At 39.4% G+C, this 18,755-nt stretch overlaps 1 protein-coding gene across 4 annotated transcripts; it reads left to right on the forward strand.

Annotated features, from left to right (window-relative positions):
- The first annotated feature begins 1,679 nt into the window (after positions 1 to 1,679).
- sh3rf2 (SH3 domain containing ring finger 2) lies at positions 1,680 to 17,659 on the forward strand. 4 transcript variants are annotated; one of them, XM_063877181.1, is made up of 11 exons: positions 1,680 to 1,870; positions 2,186 to 2,621; positions 5,118 to 5,402; positions 6,351 to 6,446; positions 7,511 to 7,903; positions 14,543 to 14,661; positions 14,804 to 14,974; positions 15,202 to 15,476; positions 15,553 to 15,839; positions 16,647 to 16,951; positions 17,090 to 17,659. In XM_063877181.1, exons 2-11 carry the CDS (start codon positions 2,187 to 2,189, stop codon positions 17,268 to 17,270), a joined length of 2,547 nt encoding a protein of 848 aa, XP_063733251.1. In that variant the 5' UTR covers positions 1,680 to 1,870; position 2,186; the 3' UTR covers positions 17,271 to 17,659. The 4 variants fall into 4 exon arrangements, with proteins under 4 accessions (XP_063733251.1, XP_063733253.1, XP_063733252.1 ...); XM_063877183.1 differs by having other exon boundaries at positions 1,702 to 1,870; positions 2,201 to 2,621; XM_063877182.1 differs by having other exon boundaries at positions 1,707 to 1,971.
- Positions 17,660 to 18,755: the final 1,096 nt, after the last annotated feature.

Here is an 18,755-nt window from a genome sequence, read left to right on the forward strand (position 1 = left end):
TTAAAGAGCTAAAACACTTCTTCATACACTTAAAAGCGCATCTGCATGTATGCCACAGTCAAATGATCAAGCACAGCCGCAGACATTGTGGGAGAAGGAGAACTGAGGGAAAAAATAAAAAGGGAAAGCCAATGCTGAGACAGATCACATTCAATGAGTTAGCAGCACTCTCTGAGTAAGACAGCATTTTAAATAACACATGAAAGCTGGAGAAGAAGGCACTCCTCCTTATGCAGTGACTTGTGACAAGTCATGAGATTCTGAGAGACAGCACACCAAGCTCAGAGCAATCCCCGGGGAAACCCTTCCCTCTCTATCAGATAGATGATGTATCAGAACCACCAAACACAGGCCTGCCTCACACAACATCTGTGGCTCCTTGGTGGAGGCCAGACTAACCGACGGAGCACTTATGCACTCACTTCCTCTGTGCACTCCCTCGGTGTGTTTGACTGGATGACAGGAGATCCACTAATCACAGATGGAAGAAAAACAGTCACCAAGAAGTTAACTTTCAATGGAGAAAGAAATAAAGTTATCCAGACATGAGCTAAAATCAAGTTCCACTTCTTCTTCCTCTGCCATAGACATTAAGAGGCTTGAGAGGAAGGGCCTGTATCAACATTGATATGAACATGTAAATAAGTCATGGCTAATCTCTCTCTCTCCTTTTCTGTTGCTCTTAGTCTCTCTGTAAAAGCCGTATGCACATTTTTAGAATTCCCAGAGTTCTGCTGACGTAAAAAAAGAGATGAAAGATTCATGCTTGTTTAAAAAATTCAAACAGATGTCCTGAACTTTCAGTACATAGCCAATATAGATAAATTATTTAGTGATATGATGCCAGAAAGGGATTGTGAGGATTGGACTGCACACATCCAAACAATAAACCAAATGGATAATAAAATCAGTTGTTATTACTTGTGTGAATCATCATTATCATCTACAGCAATAACTGTGACTGCTTTGCATGTCAAGCCAAGCTAAAACAATGGTCGTCGAGTAGAATTCATGTATATTTAATTTTCTTTAGCTCAGTTGTTTTCAGCAGCACTGATGTGCACTGTGCTGCTGGCACCTGCAGGTGAAGCTGGAGAGCTGGTCAGTGAATGCACCAGCAGAGGGAGACCATGTCACATGACAGCACTGTGAACACTGCTTTGCTTCCATTTCACTCTTTTCTTCAAGTTGTAATCAATTAAAGTGGTATTCACGGAACAATTATAGAAAATGGGAGACATAAATATAAATAAACCATAGTAGGACAGACTAATGTAGGTTTTTCTTTAGGTATGTCAGCCCTTCAAACGTAATACTGTTAATACTCGAACTACTCTAGCAACCCCTCTAATGTTGTCTTAACATATATGACATTATAACAAGGATTTTACCTATGTGTATTTTATTTGTATCACACTGCCACATTTCCATGGCAATAAAGTTAATGATGTTGTAAATGTAAGTGCTGATCAGCTGTTAAGGGTTAAACTTAGTCGGACATGACACTCTGATCAGTTCCTTGTGTATTAGCTTGCTGTGGTTTAGCCCTCGCAACCATTCTGTTTTCAGTCTCAATCACACAAGTGGGTTTCGAGTCGTCATATAATTTGGCAAGTGTGTGTGTGTGTGTGTGTGTGTGTGTGTGTGTGTGTGTGTGTGTGTGTGTGTGTGTGTGTGTGTGTGTGTGTGTGTGTGTGTGTGTGTGTGTGTGTGTGTGATGCAAACCTCCCGCGCCTGTCTGTGCTGCGTCGTCCTCTGGTCGCGCACTCCCGTCCTCCGCGCACTGCGTCATGGCGACAGTGGTGGAAAAGTTACGCATTTCCTAAACGGAGTGTGAGGAATATCCCTGTGGCTGTCAGCAGACACACATGTAAGTCGTAAATGTTTCTCTACGCTGTGTTTGTGATGCTAGTGTGGAGATATTTCTTCTTCGGCGATTATTTCCTGTTGTTGTCATACCTGTGCAGCCAGGTAAGCTAACACCTGTAAGCGCGTATTGTTTACTGTGAACTACAACGCGTCTTATCTTAGTATTTCCTCTTATCAAAGAGTTTGAAGTTCTAGCAGTACATTCGTGTGTTATTATATTTTTTTACAGAGGGCTCAGTTATCTTGTTACTCATTCATTGTAAGATTCCTGACAATAGCGTCCATTGAATGAGCTTCTCATTCTTCTCTCTGTCAGTATGGTGGATTACAGTGTTTCAGATGCAGCAGGAGTCTCAAAGAGAGGGGGCCCTTTTAAAATGGAGGAGCTGGCTCTGAGTGCCTTGCTGGAATGTCCAATGTGTTGTGAGCCACTGGATGTGTCAGCCAAGGTCCTGCCCTGCCAGCACACTTTCTGTACGTCCTGCCTGCAGAGGCAGGAGGCAGCCCACTCCCTGCTGCGCTGCCCAGAGTGTGGTGCTCCTGCATCGGCCAGGACAGTGGAGGAGCTCCCTGCAAACCTGCTGCTATTGCAGCTCCTGGAGGGGCTTCAGGGTTCACAGGGGCCCAGCAGGGACAGACACACAGCCCACTACACAGTACCCATGGTCAGGGGAGGCTCAGCAGTAAGGGAGAGTCAGCAGCAGCAGCAGCAGCAGGAGGATCAACACAGAGAGACGCAAGGCCACAGTGAGGTCAGTTCACGACCCCGGCCTAAACCTCTGCAAAACCATTTGAATATAATGTAGAACAACTTTGTCTCTAAATAGGAAAGGAATCCAGGTTCTCCATAATATAAGAACAAATATTGAAATATTTAAAAGCCTTCATTGTGGTGACTATGTTGTTTAAAGGTCTTTGTTAGGGTACTTAAATTTGAAAACCTTGGCAAAAAATTACAGAGGATTGCCATCCTGTTAATCCTGTTTCAACCCCATTTTTAAGCACATCTAACACATTTTGAATCTACGCTTGAGTTCCTAGCTTTCTAGCATAATTTTTTGTTGGTCATAACCTAGAGAAATGCTTCCCCAAAAGAAAAGAGTACATTGTGTAACCCAAAAAAGAATAATGCTGGCTTAGTGGTTCCCTCAACTAGTGTTTGTGTATGCGTTAGGCCTAATTACTTGAAGGATCAAACGATGACCAATATGTTAAGCCCACAATCCTGAAATGTGAAATACAATTGTTGCTCCTTACTCTGGATTTCAGACATGACTACGGTTATTGTGATAGTGAAAATCAATTGAGAAACGTATAATGGATGAAATTACCAGACAATGAATGTGTGTTATTGGCTTAAAAAGACAAATCACACTTATCACATTGAACATCATTAAAAAATCAAATTTTGCAATCTTGGTCATTGATATGCAACATTACCCACAAATGCGCCCACCCATTTTAAAGAAGAAGAGCTAGCTCAGTATTGAGATTGTGGAAAAATCTCTTGACTGTTTAGAGATATACAGCTCTGGAAAAAATTAAGAGACCACTAAGAGACCGATTTTTCTTAAGTATGTATCTCTACATGTATGGCAGCCATTCCAGTGTCTATTGAATTCCAACACAGAGAAAAATTGTCAGTAGTTTAAAGAATACAATAAAACAAAAAATATATATAATTTAACTCAAAGACATATCTATAAATAAATAAACAAGAGAAAACTGATAATGCTGAAGTGTTCTCTTGATTTGTTTTCCACGGCTGTATATTTCCTCATGGCATTTATTGACTTGTCATCCAACCCTATGATGGCTCATTGATTTATTCTTTCTCCTTTTTCTTGGAATAGGACCTGGTGTCTCATCTCTGACCTATTGAAATACTTTCTCACCACTGTGCTCACCATCTTAAACTGGACTTTTAATGGAAAGAGAATCAAATAATACAGTGATTAAGAGCTGACGTTTTTTTCTCATAAAGAATACAATCCTCCTGGTTTTTTTCCCTCTCAGATACCTCCTTGGTGAGGAGAGCTCTATTATATCTAGCGACTTTAAACACATCTGCAGTGTAATGTGTGTACATACAAAGCGCCAAAAATTTGTCAAAAGTTAAGGAATGACCAAGAGAAGCCAAATTGTAACATCTATAACATAAGAGACTCAGATGCTTGTAGATTTGAAGTTTTGGGATTAATAATACATTAAAATGAATAATACCTTGCCTAAAGCTTATTATACTTCAGTACTTCTCTTTTCAAGTGTAAAGAATCTTCAGAAATATCAATAAAATCTGCATAATGTTGAAAATAGACTTATCTGTAAAAGGCAGGACTGTCCTGCATCACCTAATTCAAACCCAGAAGACATCATGAAAAACGTTGCAGTGTGTTAATAATGAATGTTTCCATTTGATGTTTTATTCTCTGAAGTGATGAGAAACATAGAGACCTGCCTTATCTTTAGTTTTGTGCATACACTGCTTAGAGAGCGTAAGAGTTTAGTTTTAGTCCGCAGCTTGAGTTCAGCCAGAGTTCAAAAAGTGCAGCCAGGCTCATAATGTTGCTAGTTATCATCAAGACGTTTAATTGCTTACTTTTGGAAATAAGCCATGCAAAACAGTAATGTTTTAACTGGCTAGGTATCTACTGTTAATGTCAGAGTGTTTATCTCATTAAAACTTATGTTATTTATGTTAGGAGCGTGCTTAAAAAGTGAGCTGGGGGTGATACTAAAAAGAAAATGTGGAATGAAGTAGACAATTTATAAGAATCTGTGCTAGTTTATGCAGATAATTGTAATGGAATTACAATTGGTTTTGTAGAAAAAGGTAAAAGTTTCAAACATTTTTCTTTGATTTGCATAAAATAGTTTAGTGTCGCTGGCCATTCTTGTGCTGTCATATCCCTTCACCACTAAAACGTGTAACTGAAAAAATACATTAAACACAAAAGACAAAAGACAAAACTGAATATCATCTTAAAACATATATTTTTTGTGTTTTATGGCACACACACTGGCACACACACTCACTGGCTGTAACATGTCTCAGGCGCAGCCTTTTGCACCTAGTTTAGCCTGTTGTCCAGCAAAGTCACTAGCCATTGTTTGTCCCAGTTAAAAGTAAAGGACAATTGATTGAAAGACATTGATTTTCAGAAATGAATTTCATCCTGCTTAATACACTACTTTATTTGAACATACAGTATCTGATTTGTGATTCTCTCTTTTTGTTTGTTCCTCAGCTTTCTTTCAGAGCTTTAATGCGTAACCAACGAGGTGATCCTTCAGGAGAGCTGTTCCTCACACCTGCTAACGGTATCACTCCTAAACACAGAGTGGATGAGAGCTGGCACCACGGAAACGGCGGTGAAAGTCGTGGAGCGTCTGTCACTGCCAGCGCGCCGCAGGCTGTCAGCCAGATGCATCAGCTGCAGTCCCAACCTCCGGCTCTCTGCAGGGCGCTGCACGACTTTAACCCTGAAGAGAGGACTCTGGAAGACAGTAAATATTGTCTCAGCTTTCTCAAGGTCTGACACTCATACAACTGACTGCATGAAAACATACTTCCTGTCACAGCCTTCTGTCCTGTTTGTGTACACTTGTTTTTTTTAAATACTCACAGGGGTTTTCTACATTTTAACTAATGCACAAAGAAAATTATTAACTTTAACCTTCAGGGAATATCAAAGATTTTACCTTCAGGGGAAAAGATTAAAGGTGCTATTTGACCTTAATTATGTATATACCAAATCATTTCTACATTAGCCGTTTTGTCTATGACTCATTCGTAAGTGAGTAATGTTGACATCTTCCCAGGTTGGTTTTGTTTTTAGGAACAGTCAAAATGGCCAAAGTTATTCAATTACCCAGAAGGAAGAGTTTGAAAATCAGAAAATATTTACATTTACATTACAGCCAGTTGTACAACATTTGCATATAAAGGACTGACCGCTTGTACTATTAAACTTCAAAAACTGTGGCAAATACATTGTATGTCATTTGACAAATCATTGCAAAATTACTTTCACAGTAAAATCTCAAATAAATTAAAGTTAAATTATGTTTTTTTGCTCTTTTTCCTGCGTTGATCTTGAGGCGCAGACCTCTGCTGCAGAGGTTGTTATTTACCCTGAAGGATTTCTGAGTCAGTTATATAAAGGCCCCAGTACTTGTGTGCTCTCCATTAAAGCACACTTGCGCTCAGCTTTTCTTTCTTTTTTTTATGCAGATGGTCAAATGGTTTTTAGAGTGAGGCTGGCCACAGAAAGGACCGGGCCTGTAGACACAAAGGCAGTGGATGTCACATGCTGCAGGAGAAACGTAGAGAGATTCTGAGTGCTCAGTCTTCAGGGCGAGCGCGCTGTTGAAAGCACCTCGCATCCTGTTTGTTAGTTTTTTCAGCGGGTTCTAAGCCTCTCACCTTTTTTGCCACTCTAAGTTTAGTTTTGTGACTGTTAATTATTTGTGTTTTGCAGGGAGACGTTCTTACTTTCATCAGACGATTGGATGAACACTGGATTGAAGCCAAGCTTGGGGAGAAAGTTGGAATTTGCCCTCTGCAGTTCACAGAGGTGAGTTCTCCTTGGTCCTCCCTTTTTTTTTTTTCCTCCTTCAGTGTTTAAATGTGGGTCATTGCCTCTTCAGCGTGATCAAAGTTGACACCTGCCATTTGGCAATTGGTCTGAAGGTGTAGCAGTGGTAATGAATTGAACCATCGATGTCGTTGCTGGATGTCATTCATTCCGGGTCATTGCCAGGGCGCTTACCTTGATTTTCATTCATATCTGCGATTCACCTGTAAAAATGGTTCTTGTGCTCCAAAGTGCTGAGGCAGAGAGCCAGTGTGTGAAGCCGTGCTGTGTCTGCAGCTGCTCATTAGTGTGTGACTATGTGCCTTACTCAGGTTGGCAGCGCGTGCTTAGCTAGCTGTCTGTCATTTGTTTTCCTTGGTACTTTCTGCCTCTGGGAGTTAACTTTGTCCGTGCTGGGGAAAATTGTTTAGACAATATGACACAGTAGGGTTAATGGGGTGCTTTATCAGATGTTGTTTACTCCCTTCACTTGTGTGGTCTGCTATAGTCTTTCCTCATATTTTGTTCCTATTACCCTCATCTTATGAGTTCCTTTTTTGATGTTTTCTGTCCACACGTGTCTTCTTCGTAAGCCCCGCCTCAGTTGTTATCTTTTTCTACCTCTATACTGTATTCTTTCAACCTCCTCTTTTCTCCTCTCCCCTCTCCTTTCTGAGACTTCCTCTCCTCGTGTTGTGCATCCAGGCGTAAAGACACTGTAATGCTTTCTCTGCTTGGGTGGCATAACAGCACATCACTGTAGGTAGTGAAAGCATTAACCCTTGCATGCCTGTCTGTCTGCCTGCCTGTCTGTGCAGCCGTGATCTCAGCACCAGTCAACCCTCCCTACCGTATGGCTGGTACTTATGCTCCTGTCTGGCCAAGAAGTTGTAGGGGTGAGTGCAGTATTGATAGGGGGCAGTATTTACACAGCCATTTCTTTAGTGGAAGCAAAGGTTGACATCAGTGGTCAGCAGGTAGGACCGAGTTGGAGAGAATTCTCTGGAGTGAGGTTTGAATATTCTCTGTGTTGGGATTCATCTCCATGGTTTCGTCTCTTTCAGCCAAACTCAGTGGCTGCCAAACTGCTAGAGGGAAAGAATCGAAAAGGGAGTGACTCAGCAGAATTTCATCATCGGTCTGGGAGTGGGGGCAAAGACAAGGCCACTGACGTATCTAATAGGACCACCCACTACGGAGCGCCTCAAGTCCCAGCAAAGACACCCATCATCAATGCTTTGCCCCCCAGCCAGCGAAAACAGCCCGCAGCCAGCAGCATCAACTTTTATCCGACTACCAAAGGAGAGGCGACCAACATCAGCACCTACAACGGCCGTCAGGGTCTGCCACACCGCCTCTCTGTGTCTCTCAGTGCCCGGGGCCACTCTCATTCTTCAAGAGTGAGCTCTCAGCGAATAAGACGCCACTCTGACAGTACACACAGACACCTTTTTCAGGTGAGTAATGGGCCAAGATAAATCTGCCTCTATGCATGCTACAGCGATGTTATAAGATGTCTCAGTTTGATCAGATTCGTCTTTCTCATAACATTTGAGCTAAACTTTGTTTAGTTTGCAGTGATTTGTTTTAACAGAAAGCATGTGGTTGGCAAAAGGCATGACGTTTCTCTGTGAGGTTGTAGATTGTTTTTTATTTGAGTCGCTGAGGAATCAAGTTCTCCTCTGGGATGAAGGGAGGGAACCCTGACACTAAGCTTAGGAATGAATGAGAGAGAGGAGTCGTCCTGATCTTGGCTGCTGTGTGATTAAGCGGCTGTAAGTTAGATAACACAGATGTGTCTGAGGGGTTAGATATGTAATGAGTGAGGACTGAAGGATAATAGACCGAAACTTTAAAAGATGTTTAATCTAGAGCCCTGGGACAAATACCAAGGTTTCCCTTAATACATAAAAGTGGTTTAGCAGGTGTCCTTCTGTCTTTCTGCAGTTCAGCGAGATGCAGTACTTGACGAAACTTGTAGAATTGTATTGATTGTAATCTAGATTGTTTTAGTATGCTGAGTGTTAGAGATATCGGCCTGTAGAGATGTCTGACTTCTCTCCAAAATAATGGAACTAGATGGCACTCAAAACATCAAGAAAATACATTTAAAAAACTAAACAGTAATTGATATAGTTCCAGAAATTCTACATACCTTTTTGTGATCGGTTTCAGGTAGGAACTAATTTATTTCTACTGAATTATATCCACTCACTGTAATCACCACACAGAAGGAAGCGTGCATCCACTCATGGACGAGAAGGTTGTGCTTGTGACAGCGTAACATGTAAAGTAAATTGCGTCCCACTGGGCTAAGCTGTGAATTAAGCTAGCTCAGAAAATCCTCTCCTCCATGAGTAGATGCACGCTAATTTCTGTGCACTGATACACTTAATTGATGTAGTTTAGAAAAAATAAAGTATAGTTCCTAGTTGCCGAGTATATCTAATTTGAAAGAAGGTAAACATGTCCATGGTTGACATCTTTAACACCTGGCAACTCACACCAAAACAATCATTGATAAATATTTTTACACGAAAGAAGGAAACAAAATATTTTCTACTGGGTGGTGAAATAACGTTTGAAATAATGCTGATATTTGAGCGTAAAACACAAAGCAGCCCAATGTATTTCCTAAATAATTAAAGCTTGGGTGGGTAATATTGGAGAAGCCAGCAAGAGTAAGGACATTTTTAAAATGACCCAATTGGAAAAACCCAGCCCAATATTGTTAATTCTCTTCCAATAAGGGTAGCAAACAGTTTTGCAAAAGTCGCTAAACTGAGTAAGAAAGGCACTAAGTTTGCTAAGCTGACAGCCTGTCCCGCTAGGCCTCCCTCCAAAGTCATTCCCCAAAAGTTATCATTATGTACAAAACATAACTACATCAACATAAACTACAAAAATGGCTGTTTTTAGTACTCAGGCTCTCTCAAGCTATCAAGACAGGCAGCTAGTTTCACAGGCAGGTCCAACAGCCTTTTTCAAATCTTTTTTCATTAACTTGAGGCCAATTTAAATGACTAAAGGAATTTATTACAGGCCTGCAAAATCCCCAGATACCAGATTTTGTTCCTCTTTTTTTATGAGAGCTTTTTAATGATTGATAGCTGTCGGGATATGGGGAGAATCTCATAAATTAAAACAAGTTTTCATCCCAGCTCTAACGTTTATGAAGCACTATTTGGAAAAATCTGATCTTGTCCTTACAGCCAACATGCCATCTAAATTATTCCAAAGTGGAGCGTGTGTGTGAAGTAGTCTCTAATGCTCTTGAAACTGACAATTTATACTTTTTCATGATTTGAAGAAGAGGGTCTCCTTATTATAATTTAGGAGCTTTTGGTTCTCAAGCTATTGTTAACCCACTGCTTTCATGTTACCAAAAAGATTATTTTATACAGCCTATAATGTATGTCAGCATCATGGATAGGTGATGAACAATTTGCGTGTATTTCTAAGATAACCATCAGAAGCATTATGACAGTAACCCTCTTAAATAGACTTCTGTGAAAAGGAAAACAATGACATTTGACTTATTTACTTCTGATCACCATGACTAAAAAGTTTGGATGATTAATTATTTCATCACATGACTGCGTTTACTTCATAAACAATGTAAAAAGATAATGTGAATGCTGCATGAAGTCATAGCCAGCCAGTATCTGATTGCAGTGCCTGTGCAGGGCTTGATAATGTAACCTGCTGCCAAGTGCCCGACCTACTGAGACAACCATTTCCTTTGATTCAGTATACATTTCACACATCTACCCAATTAGGCATAGCAGAGTATAAAAAATGCTAAACCATATTCAGGTTGGAGAAAAACCAGGAGAGGAAGGGAGGTGAAGGACACTTGAGAACAAGATAAAACAAAGGGAGGAAATAAGATAAGGGAGAGATAAGACTGGAAAAGGTGAATGGATATACTGGTGATAGAGAAAATAAATGGTGTAGAGCTGGGAAGAGAAACAGAAAAAGAGTGTTTGAGCTGCAAAGAGGCAAAACACAAGAAGTAGGAAGAAGGAGGTTGAGAAATAAGAGATAGATGTTGCGAGTGGGAGGCTTGGAGAGTCCCTGACTGTGTCTGCTTATCTCTCTCATGCTGATGATGGTGAGTCACTGCTGAAGTTGGTTACATAACAGACCCCTCTCTCCCCTGCCTTCAAACTCCTTCCTCTTCACTAAGCAGGTAACACTCACGCTCACATCAGTGGGCCAGTAATAGCAGACAAGCCATGCACCCTTTTTAAAGGAGCGGAGGGCTCTGTCCCTAAAGCCGAGGCTGCGCTCCCCACAGACCGAGGCATCATGAGTGCTATTCTTAGTGCTGCTGCATCCCATCATCAGCTCTCACCTCTGACTCCACTGTTTCCCAGTGATGCTTCTTCTTCCTACTGACTGTGGATGAAAAGATGCATATTATTGTGAATATTGGCATGGTTATGTAAGATTAAGGATGGAAATGAGCCAAATGCCAAAAACATCTTCAAATGCAAGATAGATCGTCTTAACTGCTACACCGAATGCCTTGTATTATTAGTACAAAAAGCTCATAGACAGTAGTTCTCCTAAAAGTCCAACGATTGAATTTAATAGACCAGAATACTCTTAAGTTGATTGGGTGGAGATGAATCGGCAATTATCTTGGTCTTTGATCAGTGAGTAAGTGGTTTATTTATATAGCACATCCCAAGTGTAAAACTGTACGTAGAGCTTCACAATATAAATGTAAGGTAAGAAGTACAAAAAAATGATTGAAGAAGGGTACCCACAACCCAAGTACAAAGAAAACAAAGCATGTTCAAAAATCTAGAGCAGCTCTCTTAGAAAGTGTCTGCATTGAGAGACTTCAACAAGCACTGTCTCCTTTAGTTTTAAATCTCTAGCGAGGAACAATAAAACCTGCCATCAGACAATTTGTTTTAGTATTCCATGAAAATATTTGATCTTAGTATACATTACAGAAAGCTGTATTAATATTAATACTGTATAAGATGTCTACAAAAAGTACACAAAAACACAATTTAGCTTTTATTTCAAATATCATTTTATTATGAATGCAGTTTATCTGTAATCTTTGCTTCATTGTTGAACAACCCAGCTTCGATCGATCATTTTCATATAGAAGTGCAACAGGAACAAGAATGTGTTGTGTATAAATAAAAATATATAAACTCAAACTGAAAATGAAGACTTTCCAGACAACATAATGTAGCTTTTTGTCATCTGAGCCTGATCTGTAAGAGCAGTGTACAACCAGGCGTATCCCATCATTTCCTTTTTTGTGATTGCTGCTGGCGAATAAAATGATTTATTAAAGTTTGTTGAAATCACAAATAGCGGTCTAATTGACCATGGCAACTGTGTGTTGCAGGGCCTTCACATTTACACCAAACAGTGTTGGCTATCGTGTGTGTCCAAAACTTTACTTTTAAAAACCTTGTCTGCATTTTATACATAAATACACTCTATGAGTTAGTTTTGAGTTTTGCAAATATTTCAATAAAAGGTATCTGTTTTGGGTGGGATAAGGGGAGTTTTCCTCCACTCTTTCCAACAGGAAACAGTTCTGACTCTTTCTTTGTGATTAGATGACTCACAGATGTAAAAATGATTTATCGTAGTTGTCGTGGATATTCCACACTTAATCACCTTCTGGTAAGAAAAGAACATATCTACAAGCTTCAATTCAAAGGTGTGTTATTTAATAAAGAGTAGAGCATTTAATAGAATCAATTCCAGCTGGAGGCCAGATAACCTGCACAACCAATGTCGTACCAGGATCTGATCCTGATCAAACATTAAACCAGATTCTTAAAGGGAAGGAAGAAGGGGAACAGCCAATCAAATTCTACATTACAGGGTATTGGAAAACATCTGGCCAGAGGGAAAAAACTTCATACATACGTACATTTCTACGATAATAGTAAATTGTGTTTACATTTTTGTTCCAACAAATTTGTTATGTGTAATGGCAGGGGAAATAATTTTCTTAAAAAGATAATTATAGAACCTGGAAGAAATCATTCAGCTGAAATAACAAATCTCTGAAGCTATAAAAAAATATAATATAATATATATAATTTCCAACAAAACTATGAAATCTTCTCTCATCTTTCTTACTTTGAATATGTGAGATTAACAACTGCTCATTCACCATTCTTGCTGGAATACTAATTTTGTCAATTGGTTTATTTACGTTAGCAGTGATTCTTCCTGCAGGAGCAAGCATTTAAACCAAATAAGACCTTGTTTCACTGCAGGACCAACAGCAGAATTACTCTCTCCATGTAAATATAGCCCATTTCACTGATGGGTCAGTGCACCTGGCCATAGCGTGATCGAAGAAGGATACCATAAAACACAAGAATAGAAAAAGGACAAAAAAAGGAGTAAATAATTGAATGCAGGATAAAATTTGCTGGGCTTTTTTTCTTTGCTTTACACAACAATTTGAGGAGATAGCTGGGCTGTTAAAAGACAGTGATTTATTGCACATAAAGATGTCTAATGCTTTCTGTCCACCCTGCTGCTTCTCTCAACTAAAAGTGAAACAGAGTAGTCACAGCAAAGAAAGGGAGTTTTTCTTTGAGTAAAAATGTCACAAACGAAGCCAAGAAAACTTTAAATGACATTGCTCGTCCTTCAACTCTTATATATGAGGCTGGACATGTCTTCAGGATAATAAATCATGACTTTATAGCTTTACTGATGCCTCACAGCACTGTCTTTGACAAGTCAGCCTTTGCTTATTGCAATGGCTGCCTCTCAATTATGCTTCTATTGTGCTTCTTTGAGGTATAGTGTGAATGCATTGCAGCTTTATGGTGTCTGAGCTGCAGGACACAGGCACATGCTGTACAGAGGAAGCCCCCGGCCCACAGGCCAGCATTAATGTTTTAAGCAGTAGTTGAGTGGTAGGGCTGTAAATAGCAGCAGCACTCTGAAGACGTGACTGCGGAGATAATAGGCACTGGGAAAGTTATCTCCGCCTCTCTCTCTCTGCAATCAGAACAATAATACAGCATTATGTGGGTGGGGTTTGTTTGGGCGGACATAAATATACAAATGAAATAAAAAAAGTTTTTTTATTAAACATGAATCCTTTTTTTTTTTGTTTGGCAATTAAGTACTTAGGTTTTATACTGTGTTGTTAATGGTTCTGAGACACACCTAAGTGTCCCTCCCTGCTTTTCTCTGGCTATGCCAGGACTGACTCACACCTCATGACCTCAAGCCTGTCAGTTTCAGTTTTAAAAAGAGCAGCTTTGGTCTGTATAAAGAAGTCTGCTAGGTCATTATACATATTTCGACTGGCACAGTATTTGACATACTTTAAAATGTATAAATGATAATTCCTTTATTGAAAAATCAGGTTCAGAATAACCACAGTAGGTTTTCACATACAAGGAAATTGCTTTGGTGTATTGGTACACACATACACACAGTAAGAGAAATGAAAATGGAAAAAGAAGAAACTATTGAAAAACATAAATGAAATAAGGAATGTAAACATTACACTTAAAATAGACAAAAATAATCTGACAAATAACTTTAAAGAAAATGACGGAAATCACACTCTGAGGGGTTTGACACACTTTAACCACAACTCAATCCAATTGAACGTCAGGTTAAGACAGGGTCATAACCATCATCATTTAAACACAAGTATTATTGTTCAGTTCATTTTATTTGACTTGATGAAAACGATAGGTTCCCATCTTTATCTGTCTTGAAACAATACACACATTCCCCTTAAAACAGTATTTTCTGGTTGTTATTATACATGCAATTCAAATGTATTTTCCTGATATAGTTAGTGTAAGGCTTCACTAGTCCTAATTGGATAAATCAAGTGGATAATCTAAAGTCTACTGAGCATGTTAGCATGTTGACGTTAGCATTCAAAGCACGGCCGCTTTTAACATGTAAAATTACGTTCTAAACACTTTCCTTTGTGTTAAATGTCTTTTTAAGGAGACATTTTAGGAAAGCAATTTTCCAAAGTAAAATTCAAGATATTCTTTAACTATGTGCCATGCAGAACAATGTGCTTCACATTTAATTATACTTTCAAATCCATCCCATTACAGAGTGAGAAGAAGATGACCAGTGAGACTCCACCCACCGTCTCTATGGCCCTGCTGAACCCCCAAATGTCCTCTGCCTCTGCAGACAGCAAGAACTCCACGCAGCAGCTCTCCATCAGTGTGTGAGTCATTGTTTTTAACATTATATTAATTATATGATAATGGAACACAAAACCCCTCCCTCAAATAGTGTTGAAAACTATGGTGTAATCTTGATATACTCGTGAAAGATAACAAAGACAGATCCCCCATTTGACTCCTCAGGTGTGCCGTCCTATACTCCTACAAACCCCGACGGCCTGAGGAGCTGGAGCTGAGGAAAGGAGAGATGGTGGGAGTGTACGGAAACTTCAAGGAAGGCTGGCTGCGTGGGTTATCGCTTAGAACGGGAAAAGTGGGCATTCTGCCGAGCAACTACATTACGCCTGTGCTCAGGTGAGAGGCTGTGATCCCTGACTGCAGAGAGTGGGAGCTGAATGACATTTGGATTCAGAAAGTAATTTAATGTGGGCAGGACGACATGTCATCATGAACTCAATGAATTATGAAACAGTAATAAAACACTGAGGCTGGTGCTTGGTGCAAAGAAACTTTAACTACAGTATAATAAGTGATATTCAGTAGGTACTTATGTACTAAATTGTCTCATTGCCTCACTACAGAACCTCAGCCAGACTACTGGAGACCAAAGCAGCTAATGCGTCCTCTCAGTACAACACACTAACTGGAAAGAAACCCACAGCTGCCAGGAATCCTGCTGTGGTCCTTGCTCTTGATAGGGTAAACTCTGATGGAGCGATTTACTCAAAAGGACAGGTTCCATCTGTGCCAAACGGTGCACAGCATGCAATGTCATCCACTGGCGCCGGAAAACCATCCCTCTATGGGGCTTCACAAGGATGGGACACTGTGAGGCGAGTCTTCAACCCTCATAGAGGTGAGTGCCGCCTCTACATTCTGATTGCTCCATTTAGTAATTCCATTTTCAATTAATGCCTTAAATGTTTTTTCAGGCTCACATCATTTCTCCCATACTTCCAACCTAAATAACCCGTCCAACTCACAGCACTTTGCACAAGTTCAAGCATCCGGCTACTCACCTGCCCTCCATAGGAAGAAAAACAGCAGCATCTTCTCTACCCCTGGCAGAGGCCGGGGCTGGATGACTGAGCCAGCAGCACCCTCTGCTGCTGCGCTTTTTAAGGACAGAGACTTCACTGCCTCACATGACAGACAGCTTGTCAATGGGCCCCACTCAATTCTAGTCAGACACGACTCACACAAGAATAATACAGACAAGGTAATGTCATACTTAGGATTTCTTCCAAAAGGCGTGACTATTTTATTTTGTATTTAAAATGGGAATACTCGCATTGAGACTCAAAAGGCACAAAAGAATAGCATAAAAGAGAAAAACTACTGACTTAAGATGAACAGCGAATGATATCAAACAATAAATAAACAATGTTCAGTCATAGGACATGTGTGTTCAGTGGTCAAATTGTCATTTACTGTGTTTTTAAATCCATAATTATATAATATCATTTTGTTTAAAATTTTGAAAATGAGATAAGTGTTAAAAAAAAGAAAATGTAAAAGCCTCAGGCAGTGTGCGTTGGAGGAATGAGGTACATCGCTTGTCCAGTGACTCTAGGTTTCAACAAGTCATATTTTAGAAGTCAATACAGAATATAAAGTGAAGCAATTTCTGTAAAATGGCCTCATAAAGAAAAAATGCATCCGTGTTCAATTCTACTGATGTATAAAGAATGCAAACTTTCTCATACAAACTGTAAATGGTGCTGAAACCACAATCAGATAAAAATCATAAAGCACGACTGAGCCCAGCTCTGTTTGTTGATGGAGTTTAGAACAATAGTATCTTTTTTTAAAGAAAAAAAACATGAATATGAATATAGAAAAAAATAACTTTGATTTATTGCTGATGAAGGCTTTGCTTCATTTAATGTATTTCTTGCACCGTAAGAAAAACAGCATTTGTTTATATAATAGAGGTGTCAAGTTAATTACTCTCTGTTGCTCTTCTAAAATTCTTCGATGATTCCTGTTCAACATGCAACTTACTGTAGATATTTTTCTCCCCTAGCTGGCAAAGTCAGTGCGGTTTTACACAGAAGAAGACTCGCCGCCTCCCAGACGCCGGACCTCCTCCTGGTCGGCAGGAAATCACGTTACCTCCCACTACAGCTCTGGCCCACCTCAGTTAGAAGTGTGGGCCCCATCGCTCACGTTGGGAAGAGACGGACCAGGGATCATTCTCAAAGAAGGAAAAGCTCCTATTCTCAGGAAAGGCTTGGAAACCATCACCTCAGATCAAAACTCTAACCTGCATAAACCTATATTTTCCCATCCGTCGCTGTCAGCCGTGTCAGCTCAGTTCAGCCCCAGCAGGTACTTTAGATTTTTCTGCTTGTCCTATAAACAATATGCTTTATAATTTCAGGGAAAGATGAGGTAGGCTTGAATGTTTTTTCATTGATTAAAATAAATGGAAGAAAACTTCTGGCTTCTATGCTTTTCTCTTTCCAGACACAGAGTGACCACAACGCATTTAGCCCAGACGGATGCAGAACTAAGTCTGCTTCAAGGAGAGATGGTCCTCGTCCACAGGCCTCGACCCGATGGACGCGTTCTGGTTACTCAGGAGAGCAGTGGGCAGACAGGCCTCTTCCACAGTGTTATTCTTCAAGCCCTTGAGAGACTCAGTTGACTGTAGAACTGCCATTGTGTATATTTCTATATGCCATGTGTTCAAACTGCCCAATTAATAGATTGACCTGCTGAACAACAATATGCGTGTTAAAAGGTTAATGCTGCCATTGACAATCCTTTCAAGGAGGTGTTTAGTTTGGTCCTGAGTGCTATGAGAGTGTGGTTAAATTCTCCAGACATATATTATGTGTTCTTCATTGTATGTGCATGTTTGTTACACATGTACTATTTAACATTTGCACAAAATCCCACCTACTGACTGTTCCTTGTTTAATACCCATGTTACACGCATTGGTGAGTGCCTTTGTCAAAACCCACAAAGAAACAAACTATATTTAGAAAACTATGAAGTAAATAAACGTATATGGTAATAAACTATACTTCCAAGTTGTTTGTGGTTTGTTGTCTTACATATGTAACATATAATCCTTTAATAACAACACTACCGTAATGGAGAATCCGTTGCTTAAATGCAAAAAGTTCTACAACTTTAATTGCAACTAATTATATAAGTAAAGCAAAAGAAGGCCTACCTTATCTTGAAGCAACTTAAATTACTTTTGCAAGAAGTATAAAGCTAAGGTTAACACTCATTATTAGGCATTGGGAGTTACCTATGTTCCACAAGTAAGAATTTGTTGTGATACCTGCAACTCGAGGTATCCAACTATTTCACTGTGTGGCAACTGGTTTGTGGTAATTTGTTTTAATAACAGTTTTTTATATATACGTTTGTATTGAAGGAACGGTGCAATACTGGTTATGTGATAAATTAAATTACTCTCGTTTGTATTTTTAAGATTCCCCTCAACCACCCAACTGAAAACATATTGGCAACATTTAAAAAACTCTCACCCTCTTGAAGTATGTCAAGAGGGTTTCAGTAATAACTATTTCATTTTGATAGAGAATCCTTGAATATAGTTATTAAAGGGTTTACACAGAGGTGGACATTGTGGTTGAAATAAAAATGTATTTCTTTATATAATGTAATATATAACATTTGCACACAAATAATAATAATATATACTAAATATATTATTATTATTATTACAATATACTAAAATATCTTCAGTACGCTTTAATCGGCCTTGACCAAGGTATTAGCTGTGTCATTTTAGCACAGTGCTTGCTAAGACCAATTATAAAGACCCTCTTTATTTTAGTACACATGAAGTACGCCAAGTTAATGTGTGAATCAACAAATTAAGACAGAAAAAAACTTTTGGCCAACCAATAGGCCTGTTCTAGCACAGGAATGTCATACAATGCACAGAGAGTTGGAGCAATGGGGAGTTAATGGGGCCCAGTAACTCATTTCTGAACTTAATGTACTTTGATTCCACTTCACTGCTCTTAATCACCTACAATGTTACACTTTATTAATACTTCCAACCAAACAATTTGCCTATATATGTCCCCGATTCGTTTCATATGTACACAACGATGCTATTTATTAGTAAGTAAGTAGTACAGCATTTAC

This window comes from Eleginops maclovinus, chromosome 23, assembly GCF_036324505.1.
Source record: "Eleginops maclovinus isolate JMC-PN-2008 ecotype Puerto Natales chromosome 23, JC_Emac_rtc_rv5, whole genome shotgun sequence".
Classification (NCBI taxonomy): domain Eukaryota; kingdom Metazoa; phylum Chordata; class Actinopteri; order Perciformes; family Eleginopidae; genus Eleginops; species Eleginops maclovinus.

What these genes read in the sequence shown, in the direction of transcription:
- sh3rf2 (XM_063877181.1), top strand. Translation starts at nt 2,187, where the DNA reads ATGGTGGATTACAGTGTTTCAGATGCAGCAGGAGTCTCAAAGAGAGGG. An exon ending in CACACAGACACCTTTTTCAG is followed by an intron (nt 7,904 to 14,542) that starts GTGAGTAATGGG and finishes ATCCCATTACAG; the next exon opens with AGTGAGAAGAAGATGACCAG. An exon ending in ACAAGAATAATACAGACAAG is followed by an intron (nt 15,840 to 16,646) that starts GTAATGTCATAC and finishes TTTCTCCCCTAG; the next exon opens with CTGGCAAAGTCAGTGCGGTT.